Source organism: Epargyreus clarus, unplaced genomic scaffold (genome assembly GCF_041222505.1).
Source record: "Epargyreus clarus isolate Ecla_fem2 unplaced genomic scaffold, WU_Ecla_fem_2.2 ptg000012l, whole genome shotgun sequence".
NCBI classification, from domain to species: Eukaryota; Metazoa; Arthropoda; class Insecta; order Lepidoptera; family Hesperiidae; genus Epargyreus; species Epargyreus clarus.
Window position 1 is genome coordinate 5,668,733 of NW_027332220.1, and position 13,074 is coordinate 5,681,806.

General features: G+C 40.4%; 1 protein-coding gene across 2 annotated transcripts in view; it reads right to left on the reverse strand.

Moving 5' to 3' along the window:
* Positions 1-10,203: 10,203 nt before the first annotated feature.
* The window catches only part of LOC140746216 (uncharacterized), a 487,763-nt gene continuing 484,892 nt past the window's right edge, over positions 10,204-13,074 (reverse strand). For both annotated transcript variants that reach the window (XM_073078267.1, XM_073078268.1), the window contains 2 exons: positions 12,246-13,036; positions 10,204-11,888 (listed from right to left, as the gene is read on the reverse strand). In XM_073078267.1, coding sequence (XP_072934368.1) covers positions 11,080-11,888; positions 12,246-12,975 — 1,539 coding nt within the window. In that variant the 5' untranslated portion in view covers positions 12,976-13,036 and the 3' untranslated portion in view covers positions 10,204-11,079. The remainder of the gene's footprint in view (positions 11,889-12,245; positions 13,037-13,074) is intronic.

Sequence of the window (13,074 nt, forward strand, 5' to 3'; positions counted from 1 at the left end):
AGACTGAGCAAACGTAACAATAAGTAAATGCTCGAGTCTTTTTGTCTACCTCACATGTTCGCAAAAAAGAGAGACAAAACATAAAGCGCCATTTTGTCAATTTAGACATGTAATGTTTCGTTACTGACACTATAGTTCTGATACAATCCGCTAGGGGCGCTGATTGGAAATTGTATGGGCAAATATAACAGTCATATTTGTCAAAACGTAAAAACTCGTGGTAAGGGTACAGGTGAGAGAAAAAAAATGTAACTACTTGACTACCAATGTTTCTTCATAATGATTATTTATTATCAATAGGAATTACTTTGATACTCAAAGGTACTCTTACAATATAAAAGTATGATGCTATTTTAACAACGACGCCATTAGTAAATAAATTAGACAAGTGCGAGTCGAACCCACATACAGACCGTTCCGTGCCACCAAATAACCATTTAAAAATTGTTGTTAAAATTTGTTATCTGTTTACTTAGTATCATTTTAGTAATTGTTAACGTAATAGCCATATAAATAAATACACTATGATATAAGATTAAACGTGCTTCCTAGAAAAGTTCAATAGGTAGGTCAGATCGAAAAATGCCGAATATAACAGTTTCTCGTATGAGTAGCGGGCACCTCCGTAATTTTGTTTTTCTTTAATTATTTCATATCAGTATATTTCAATCTTCCATATTAAAGTTCAATAGATAGGGTTGTCCATATTACAGTTTAATATTCAGTGTTGTGTGAGTGTCGGAAAAAAAAGTTTTCAATGGTATGTGTAGTCTACCAATACGCACTTGGTCAGCGCGGTGGACTATAGCCTAATCCTTCTCACTCTGAGAGGAGACCTGTGCCCAGCAGTGGGACAGTAATGGGTTGATGATGATGTGTGTGTTGGAGGTATAGTAACAGGGTTTTACCCATTCGTTACGGAACCCTAAGAAATATCCATCTTCAAGTCCTCTATGTTATTCCTAAAGTAATTCTTGAAAACACTTAAATTAATAGAACTTGCTACCACTTGAGAAATAAGGCTTTCGTCTTAGATTGAATTGAGTTTAAGCGTTTTCAGAAATAATAAATATATTTTTATAATGCTTTGTATAATATAAATATTTTAATCTGTTCTGAGTTGAGTATTCTACTCAAACTAGGTTTTGCACGCAGGTGCTCTTATTGCAGAAAAAATATTATATAAGTCTATATTAATATATCTATTTTTGGTTTATCATCTATAGTAATATATTCATTAGAGGTCTGTGGATACAGTGCTGTTATTTTTAAGATTGGAGTAGCTAACGATATTGCAGTTCATCTGATGGTAAAGTTACTTCCGATCTGGATATCTGTGACAAACTATATAGAACAGGTTCTGAAGCCGATCACAGATGTTTGCCAGTCCTTTGGACTAAGATGGACGCCTTGTATTACAAGTACGGCATCTTCCATCCACCGAAAATTGAGAATTGCTTCACGTTCGAAATATGTGGCGGTAGTACGAACATTTCTTTGCTGCTGTTGGGCCTTAAAAACTTTATAGTTTGAAAAGTATATAAACTTTTTCTTACCTTTAAAGGCGCGCACGCAAGCACGCATGTATGCAGACACACACACATGCTCGTAGGTACACAACACATGACACACGTACACACGCACTTACACACGCACTCACACACATAGACTCCGAGAGAAGGAGAAGACTAAATATAACTATGATTATTTTTATTTTATTTTATTTATTTATTCGGGACTACCAACATAAGATACAGCAGTGACTATCATATACAGTACAATCATATCTATTATCTTATTGGGTAACTGTTCTTACTATGACAGGTAATCACAACATGCGTTGAATGTATAAACATACTTAAAATTACTATTAAACTATTAAACTATGTAGCTATAACTAATAACATTAAAATAAAAATAAATATAGGTACGTCAAAAATTTGGAACTTTTTTGAGCTTGGCTAAATAGGTGGAGAAACCATCGTGGTGTACATCGAGGTCTAAGATCTTCGTAGCTAGTTTATTATACAGACGGGCCACGCGGGCCATCGGTGCATAACGACCGAGATTAGACCTGAACTGTTTAATGTGGAATAAACTGCATGGTTTTCTGGGTATCCTGGCGGGAACGTTATATTGCAATCTTTTTAAAAGTGACGGACAATCGATAGCACCATTTATCAACTTATACAAGAATAGTAAATCTAATTGAGCTCGTCGTGTTGATAACTCCTGCAGATTAAAATATTTTAGTCTCTCTTTATATGTTTTTATAATTCTTGGTACTTTAAAACGGTATGTCAAGATACGAGAAAATTTCTTTTGAACCCGTTCGATTCTATTTCCGTATATCTTATAATTAGGGCACCATACAATACTACCATATTCAAGCTTGTTTCGCACATAGCTATTGTATAGCTGGATAACAGCAGCTGGTTTTTTAAAACTTTTTGTGCATCTCAGAATAAAACCCAGTGCTTTATATGCATCAGTTGCAATCTTATCTATGTGATTCGAAAAACTGAGTTTACTGTCAATAAGTATACCAAGATCGCGTATAGTAGAAACCTCTTCAAGTTTATTATTGGCTATGTAATATGTCGTTTGTAACTTATTTCTTTTTCTGGTGAACTTTATATGATGACATTTTGAGCTATTCAGATTCATTTTGTTTTTATTGCACCAGTCGTGAATATTATTTATATCTTCCTGTAAGTATATTGCGTCCGTAGTATTTAAAATGGGTTTTAATAATTTTAAATCATCTGCAAATAAATAGACCTTGCTGTGTTTCACTACATTAGTTATATCATTGATAAAAACATTGAAGAATAAAGGTCCCAATATGGAGCCTTGCGGAACTCCAGAGGATGCCGAGAAAGTTCGAGATTGTTTACCATGCACTACAACTCTAGATAGGCGATTGTTAAGGTAAGATTTACACCATTCTAGAACTGAACCTGTTATTCCAAAAGCATATAATTTTTTTATCAGAATGCCATGATTTACTTTATCGAACGCTTTAGAAAAATCGGTATAGATTGCATCCGCTTGTGTATTTTGATCCACAACTTCTTTGACGTCTGATGTAAAAAGTGCCAAATTTGTGATGGTTGATCTCTTGATCATGAAGCCGTGTTGTTTTGCTGTAATGGACTTTTGGATGTGATTATACATGACAGTGTGCACCATTGACTCAAATAACTTTGATACTGCTGATATTATGGATATTGGTCTGTAATTAGTTACACATTCTCTCTTACCGTTTTTGAACAAAGGCACTACCCTTGCTTCTTTCCATTTTTCAGGAAATATGCTTGATTGAAGAGATCGGTTAAACAATATAGTTAGTGGATGAGCTAAAGTGTCGGCACAGTTTACGAGAAGGAGTGGGTGTATATTATCTGGTCCCATACCCTTTCGAATGTCCAGTTTTTTCAACTTTCTTTTCACTTCCTCGGACGTGAAATGAAATGCCGGTAATATGTTCTGAGTTTCATTATACAGCCCAAAAACATGATTGGTATTTTGCTCGTCGTCATTATCTTCTTCATGTACTGACGAAAAATGAGTCGCAAACATGTTCGAAATAACTTCGATATCAGATGACGTGTTGTCGGTTAATGTCATACTGCTTGGCATCGATGAAGAGTTGCGTCGCAGATTCTTTACATATGTCCAGAACTTCTTAGGATTTTGTAATAATGTATTCTCTATTTCGTCAATATATTTATTATAGCATTCTTTAATAAGTCTGGTGCAGTCATTTCTTAAATAATCAAATTCTATTTCGTCCAATGGGTTTTTGTACTTTTTAATTTTTTTGTGGTATTTATTTTTTTGTTTCATTAAATATATTAGATGCGATGAATACCAGATCGGGTAAGAGCTGCTTCTAGAAACAGTCATCGGAACATGAAGTCTAATTGCTTGTTGTAAGATATCATAGAATTTTGTCACCATTTCATTTACATCAACACATAACCTAAATTCGTTAACCCAAGATATAGTGCTAAGATATTCCTTAATTGCTGTATAATCTCCTTTATAAAAATTAGGTCTAGAGCACTTTGGCATTATTTTACTTTCTTTTGTTATATTCATTTTTATGTCTAGAGCCGGATGAAATTTATCTATTTTTCTTATTGGATTTGGACACTCGGTGATTTCTATGACCTCTTGGTTGCATAGAATTAGGTCTAGTATTTTATTTTGGTTATTGCTAACAGTATTAAATTATGATGGAACATTTAACACCGCACTTATTTTAGTATGATAAGGGCGAGGGAACTTTATTTACCAATCATTACAGGCTATTAAGCGGAGTAATAAATGTACACGAGAAGCGTTTAAGATAAGACATGATAAATTACGTAAAAATGTTTTGAAAGTCCCTCCACGGAACTTGGGTACATCGTAAATGACGGCAATCTGATAATGGAGTGCGTAAAAGCAATCGATAGAAGGTCAGGGTCTAGATGAAAATCATATCGAAAAAATAAATATGGGGAAATTTGAAAAATTCACTATAATTAACCCGGGATACGATAAAGCTATTTTTTAAGTTAAAGAAAGATTGACAGCAGAAAGTTTGACACATACCCTTAATATAGTGGGTACCCGCTTTTCGTCCTATAAATGTTATCCTCTTTTAAAGGTAAATTTGTTTTTTTTGTTTGATGAAGTTAATCCTAACGCTGTTTGTCCACCGCCACCGTCACCGAGCCGATACTGATAATTAATGACGGCGCCGAAGTAGCGTACATACATTTACTATAGCCGCTTGTCTATCGCACATCCGTCACCCGAGCACCGCCATCCCGGCCACCGATATTTCGAGTAGATCGGCGTGACCGCTAGATCAGCATCGAGATTTTGACGGGCCGATGTGCCTGCAATATAAAACACATTGGAACTTGTCCATACATCGCCGTCACACGCGTGACAGCTGGAACAAAATAAACCGCCAATATCGGTCGCAGTAGACAAACTGTCGCCGTCACGACATATTAAAATCGGCCCGAAATAATCTCGTTTTCGGTATCGGCTCGGTAACGGTGCTGTGGACAAACAGCCTAAGGACTAAGACGTAGATAAAATATTATCAGAAGTGACTGAAATGTGTTGGATTACATAAGTTACATTTATAAGGAAGACCTATTTTCAGAAAACTTCCCCTGCCACCAAAAATAGAGTTTTCAGACAATATTTCCCATTTCACTAAGACCTACACATGACTAAAGATTACGATTCCTCGATTTATGTGTAAGAATTACCATAGAGAAGTAATAAAATGAAAGAATGCTCGCAAAATCAAAGGAACCATTTCAATATAAGCCACTATTTGTCTTACTCAGAAACATTCAACCCTTTTCAAGCTAAGATTACTTTCGTGTGCGGTATACGTTTTATTTATTTCCTGTTTCTTCGTGTCATTTTATCTACATCATATTTTATGTCGGTATTGGTTATTTGTAATCGTCTAGTGGCCTTCCACGTTCGGTGTCTATCCCTCATAGGATTTTTATGTTGCTGTTGTGAGAGTGTTAGAAAATATCACATCATTTGAGATCACAAATCATATCATATCAGTATCACATGATGTGATTTAATCAAATCTCATGAAATTATGCTGAAGTGGAACTTCGTCAAAAATTCAAAATTCTTAAAAGATTTCTTTAAAAAGTTTTCAAAGGTGCAAAAATTCTACCAAACCGCATTTGGCAAAGATGATGGATTACGATCCATAGTCTTATTCTGGGAGTAAATCGATTTGTGTGACAGTAAGAGGTTTGTGATTTAGTATATATATATGTTTGAGCCTAACGATAAAGCAGACGTGCTACCTGATGGAAAGTAGTCAACGTCGCCTATGAACATTTGCAACACCAGAGGAGTCGCCAATGCATCGCCGGCTTTGAAGGAGAGCTCTTTTTGCACCTTTTTTGAAGAGCCCCATGTCATAGCGCTCTGGGAATACCTCAGGAGGAAGTTCATTCCACATCTTGCACGTTCGTGGCAAGAATGTCCGTGCAAACCGAACTGTGGAGGACCGCCACGGGTCCAGTTGGTGTGGATGGAACTTCATCCTTCGGCGAGTGGTGCGATGGAGGAATGGTGACGTAGGCATCAGGTCAAATAGTTCCTCGGAGCACTCACCATTGTAAAGCCGGTAGAACACACAGAGGGAACCTATGTCCCTCCGCAAGCTTAAAGGTTCTAACCGATCGGAGGTCCTGGGGTCGTTGACGATTCGGATCGCGCGTTTTTGCACGGAGTCAAGTGGGTTAAGTTGGTATTGGGGCGCCCCTGCCCAGAGATGGGAGCAGTACTCCATGTGAGGTCTCACTTGAGCCTTATACAACAGAAGGAGTTGCCCCGCAGTGAAGTACTGCTTCGCTCTGTTCAGGACGCCCAGCTTTCTTGATGCCAACTTGGCCTTAACGTCCAAATGACCCCGGAACTGCACGTCACACGATATGTCAACTCCCAGGATCCCCACACTTTTATCAATGGTGAGTGGAATACCTTGGAACCGTGGCGCTATGACGAATGGGGTTTTTTTAGCGGTAAACGCGCAGACTTGTGTCTTCGTGGGGTTAAACTCAACAAGGTTAAGTCGACCCCATGTCGAGACCTGCTCCAGAGAGTCTTCGATTTCAGACACAAGTCGGATTCTGCTTTCCTCCACGAGAGTCCGAGAGGTGTTTGCACGGCCTGTATACACAGCATCTCCCGTACTATCATCTGCATAGCAATGAATGCTGCTAGTTTTTTGCAACATGTCATTGATATGCAGAATGAATAGCGTGGGAGAGAGGACAGAGCCCTGGGGCACGCCAGCGTTAACATGCTTCGTGTCTGAGAAGCACCCGTCTACTACGACTTTGATTTGCCGCTCAGACAGAAAACTGGCTACCCATGTGCACAGCCTCTCGGGAAGACCGTAAGATGGAAGCTTCGCGAGAAGGGCCCTGTGCCAGACCCGGTCAAAGGCCTTAGCGATGTCTAGGCTAACTGCCAAAGCCTCACCATTACTCTCAATGGCTTGCGCCCATCGGTGTGTGAGATACACCAAAAGATCACCAGCTGAACGGCCCTTGCGGAAACCGTATTGGTGATCGCTGATCAGCCGGTGATCCTCGAGGTACCTCAGGAGCTGGGTATTAACAATACGCTCCATAACCTTTGAGAGCAGGGAGGTGATCGCTATAGGCCTGTAATTAGCCGGGTCACTGCGGTCACCCTTTTTGGGAATCGGGTGAACGAGGGCTACCTTCCACGAAGACGGTACTTGTCCTGTGGTATAGGAAAGCGAGAATAAGCGCGTTAAGATGGGAGTCAATTCGGGAGCACACGTCTTCAGCACCACCGCGGGGATTTCATCCGGCCCACTCGACTTCTTGACATCAAGGGACAATAGAGCTCGCCTGACAGCTTTCTGCGTAAAGCGTATATTAGGCATAGAACTCTCACACCGCGGGATGGTCGGCGGTGTGGCCCCCATGTCATCGAGAGTCGAGTTTGAGGCAAAGAGAGTGCCCAGAAGATCGGCTTTTCCCTTTGCCGTATGGGCCAGAGAATCATCTGATTTCCGCAGGGGCGGTAGTGAGGAGCGACAGAAATTACCTTCAACAGCTTTGGCTAGCGACCAAAAGGCTCGACTCCCGGAGGGGTAACCAAGTAATCGCTCGCCAATTCTGCCAACGTGCCTAGACTTCGCCTTGGCCATATGCTTCTTTGCTGATCGGGAGGTAGCGTTAAGGGCGGTTCGTAGCTCGGAGGTCTTCGGATCCTTGCATGCGTGCGCTGACGCCCAGGCTTGGTAGGCCTCTTGCTTATGACGTGATGCCTTAGCGCAAGACCCATCAAACCAGGGCTGACTCCGTCCACCGACGGACACGACAGAGTTTGGAATGAAGCATTCCATACCCTGCCGTATTACGTCGGCTACAGAGTCAGCGCACGTGCTAGGATCACCCGAGACGAAGCACAGCTGCCTCCACGGGTACGAGGCCAGGAATTCCCGGAACGCGTCCCAATCTGCTGACCTGTAGTGCCAAACTTGTCGCTTCCCCGGAGGTCGAGCCCCCGTGGGACGCGACAAGGGCACAGAAGAACTTACCAAGCAATGGTCAGAAGATCCAAGGGGAGCCTTGACCATCACTTGGTAGTCCTCGGGACGGTTGGTCAGCAGAAGATCTAGCAAAGACGCAGTATGGGTCTCTATATCAGGTACCCTAGTATGACCGGGTACGACCTGGGAGAGCCCATATGCCAAGGAGAACTCATACGCAGTTCTTCCGGCAAAGTCAGTGGTTCGGGAGCCCAGCCACTCAATGTGGTGGCCATTAAAGTCACCCAGAATCACCAACTCCGCCGAAGGACACTGCTGCAGCATTCTGTCAGTCGCCCACTGGACGTGCTCGAATAATCGAGTTGTCTCTTCATCTCCGCTATAGGACCTATATAGGCACGCGTAGACGCGGGTTTGCCCCCCAATATCTACGCGCACCCACAACAGAGATAGGTCCTTGTCTTCAAGGCAGCTGAGACGGCGGCAGCAGATATCGCCCCGAACATACACACATACCCCGGCTCGACGCCTAAAGGCATGTTCTAAACTATAGCCGGGGTAATCTAAATACGAGGTGTCGCCCGAGGGCGATATCTGCGTCTCCGTCAAAAAGAGGAAAGCCGGCTTTGCCGTCTCAAGGTGGTGATGGACGGCATCCAGATTGGAATGGAGCCCCCTGATGTTGCACATGTCCACAGTAAGTGTGGAGGAGGTCGCCGCTGTGCATAACTTTTTCCTTTTTAGCTGCCGTTTCATGGTGGTTTTTGAAGAGCGTAGGAATTAGAAAGGATTTGCGGTGCTCCGTCGCCGCCTTACGGGACAAAGTGCGGGTCTCGTAGCGGCGTGTTCACAGAGGTAATGTGGGATGCTGGCGCGGGGGACGGAAGGGCCCCCGGTCCCCCCCGTGCACGACTACCCGGCTCCACTCCGGTCTCTTACTCCGGCAGGGTAATCGTGCCACGGGATTTTTTGCCGGTTGGCGGGACAGCCTCCCGGGCCAGAGGTTGACGGTGTTACCCGGGTTCGGGTCCCCAACTAACCGGCGGGCGGCCAGCGGACAACCGTTTCACCGGGTCTCCCTGGCCCCCGCGCCAATACACCACGCCCCCGGGAGCAACGACGCTTAAAGAGACCTACCGGACCCGAGAGGTACGCCGTCGGAAGCACCACAAGAGGATGGGATGGGGGGATAAAGGGATGAACTGGCTCCCAGGCGCACTACCGAAACACGACGAGTCGTTATTAGCGGTAGACTCCGGCCTGAGGGTGGTAGCTAGCCAGGCAGATCCCACGAAGAGACCTTACCACCAAGATTTAGTGTTCTGTAATACTTACGATCAATATAAATTCAGGAGCTTCTGCAGGTTTTCGTAGTCTATTTCGCAGATCTCGCCTGCTTGATGAATACTGACTTCCTTAGGTTAATGTTACAGGATTACATCGAATTAGTGAGAGTATTATGCAACTTTATTTTTTTTTTATAATATCATTATGTTCTTTAAGCTCCAGAACATTGATATATTTGTTAGCTTGCTTATTAAAACCGTCAGGGGCTGCAAAGGTCTCGAGTGAAATTTTAGATACAATGACTTGTCGAAATAAATTCATCAGTACCAGTCTACCCGATTTTCCATGCAATAAAATAAATATGCCAGGAACATGTTCTTTCTTATACGGTACGCAGTTCCATTCTTAATTAGGCGTGTTATTACTTGTTCTTAAAGAAGTTATTTATCGTGTGTAATTGGATGACCAGTTTTTAGTTGTACGTGGAATTTGCTCGCTAAAGTCCATAGGGGCAGCAACGTATCTGTGACCAATCTCACTGTACTACGGTTTTAGTTAACAAGTACATTAATTTATTATATTCATAGTCAACCCATTATTGTCTGTAGACTTCACATACTTTTCTCTCGGGTTACTTGTAGGTTTCTCCACGACGTTTTTCTTCGTCGTTAAGTGATAATTAATTTGTCATACGCTTGCTGTTCTCATACTCTCTACGTTACTGATCCATTTCGTGTCTTTTCATTTATATATCACTAAATTATAAATTATTATTATTCATTCTAGCATTAAGTGAAACGTTATAGGTAAAATAAACAAGAGTGTAAGATAATATTTTTTATTAAACTCATATTTTTACAAAGATTCTATTCACATGAAAATTTTACGACTATGTTGTTGATATTAACAGTTGACAATTAGATTGAGATAAAAGATGTCAGACATCATTTAGTGATCCTATGATTAATAATAATTACAAGTATATACAATTATTTACAGTTGTCTTAAAATATAGTGGAAAAGTAAATTCGACAGATTGTTCTGATATTGAATACAGTTGTAAAGGTTTACAAACTCATTGCAATGAAGTCACAGCCTGCAAAACAATCGATAAAACCCCTAAAAATATTATTCATACATTATTTACATTGATTATGTCTAAAATACTTATGTCATTACATTCTGACAAATGTTTACAAATTAACAATGAAAAGGAACACATATTTTTACTTGAATATAATATATTACTTTAAGATTTCTATATATCGTTTAACGTTCTGATTAACAAAACAATACACTATGTAGATATATTGGAGAAAGTACTGATCACTCCAAAACAAACTATACTTAGATCGTTTTACACTAGTGCCAGATAGATCCAATTATTTTATACTAATCATAATATTTGTGATACGAAATTTTATGCTATGTAAAAAGTAACATAATTATGTGTTGACATGCTCCAGCATTTCTGGAAGAGCGTTATATGCCACCATATTTCCAAAGCCAGTCTTCGGTTCCTTTTTGGTGACAATAGCAACAATTTCCTCCTCAGGAGGTGGCGGTGGAAACTCTGCTTGCACCTCCATTGCTATTGACATATCATCTACACTAAGAACTACTTCTCTATTATCAATCTCAATTCTGTTACGATCTACGGAGCTATCCTCCATGATACTGTACAGATTTTCAGCCTTACCCTTATTATACATTTGTCAGGAATTCATATAAAAGGGATCGCTGATGTTTACCTCATCATTAACAGTGTTGCTCTTCTGTGACCACTCTTTCTGCTGATGCTTTATCCTATATATTATTTCGTCGTGGATAACACCGAAGCACATAGCAGTTAACGCTAAACCAGTCAAAGTGTACGCTGAACAGAACCATAAAATAGTAGAATTAATAGTATAGTATCTTACACCATGAATTGTTGTATAACTCATTCCAGGAATTATGTTACCAAAACCAATAGTGCTCAAAGCCATGAAACAGAAGTAAAACCCATCTATTATACCCATGTTATCTAAGTTGAAAAGAACTATGGCTCCTAAAGTTATGTAAATGAATATTGCAACGAGGCATAGTAAAACTGGGGCTAGTATGCTAAGACCGTGCATGGAAAGTTTTGAATCTGTGTCAGGCCAACTTATGATGTCATCTTTGGCAGTGGTTGTAGTTGGTCTTTCTGATATGGATGAATCTTTTTGACTGTCTGTTTTTAGTACGTAACACTCTTCTGTGGGGGTTTTGCTTGTATTTTGACTGTTCAAGATTTCTTCTTGTTGTCTTTTGAGTTTCATTCTTCTTTCTTTCTCTGCCATCCGCCTTTCGTCGTAGCAACAGTAGCCGCAGTTGGAGCAAAGACAGCAGCACAGCGCTTTACTGAAGACACTTCTTGCCATTTTGGATAGCAGTGACCCCACGCTTGAGAGGTATACAAGCGTTAATGGTATTCCAAATAGTGCGTAGAGAATTGTCACACCTTTTCCAAGAATTGTTCTTGGTGCAATATTTCCGTAACCTGTAAAGATAGATAACAATATTTACGCCAAATTACAATAATTAATTTTACTGTTACCTAGATTGTTGATTGATCTGGAGCTGTACAATTAGGTATCTGACTTATATATTATCTCATCGTGGATAACTCCAAAGCTTCATGGCTTTATATTTATAGCTTTCGAAATATCCACAAAACCATATAACAGTATCTTTTTTATTTTCAAAGAAATTGTAGGTTAAACAATTTCCTTTTTGATTTATGCTGGTTTGACATTATATTTTTACAGCACTAAAATAAACATTAGGCAAATACTAATTCAATTGCGGTTATGGATTATGATACACAATAATTAAATTGAAATATGATGATTCTTACCTATAGTAGTTAAAACGGTTAATGAGTAGAAAAATGCCAGGGCCAAATTCCATTCATGTTCCTCATAATGATTGCTGATCTCGCTTCCACCGAATTCTCCCAAAGCCATTTCTCTGTAACTGACACCATATTGTGACGCCATTTCCGTAGTAACCCTTTGCATTAATTCGTTTTGGAATTTTAGAATTTCCTGTGCAGCCAACCGGGTCCAGTTTTCCCTATACAAGATATTCAGTGACACAGTTATTTCCCAAATGTTTTCCACTGCTCTACTTCTGGCGTCCCAAAAGTAGTTTGCCGAAAGAGTTAAGTTCCCATAATCGATTTCATCGTCTGCATCCTTTTTGTAAGTGCTATTCTGATCTTTGTGGGTAATTTTCTGTCTGTCTGGCAACAGTCTCGGCCGGACCGGCACTTCGGCGCCACCCTCTATTGCTAGGAAAATAAACGAACCCAAGAAAGTATAGGCCAATAAAATCGAAAATATCACGACATTTGTCAGAGAGCCGATAATGAATTGTTTTCTTCGGTACTTTGTTGTTTTAAAACAAAAGCAGCAAACAACTTTCTGTCGTGAAGTTTGCGCTTTCTTTCTGCTATTAGATGCCATCGAGTCGCCATCTTGGCATTTGTCCAAGGAGATTCCCCCGTTCAAAGTCGGCTTTGCCAACGTATACTGTTCGAATCGGTTGATCGCTTCCTTATCTAATACCACATGGTTTATATCCATTTTGGGCACAGATGTTATCTTCCACCTTTGTTTAGCGACGTCATTATTTTCCCTCCATTATCTGAAACAATACATATTTTTCGTTAGATTTACATCGTC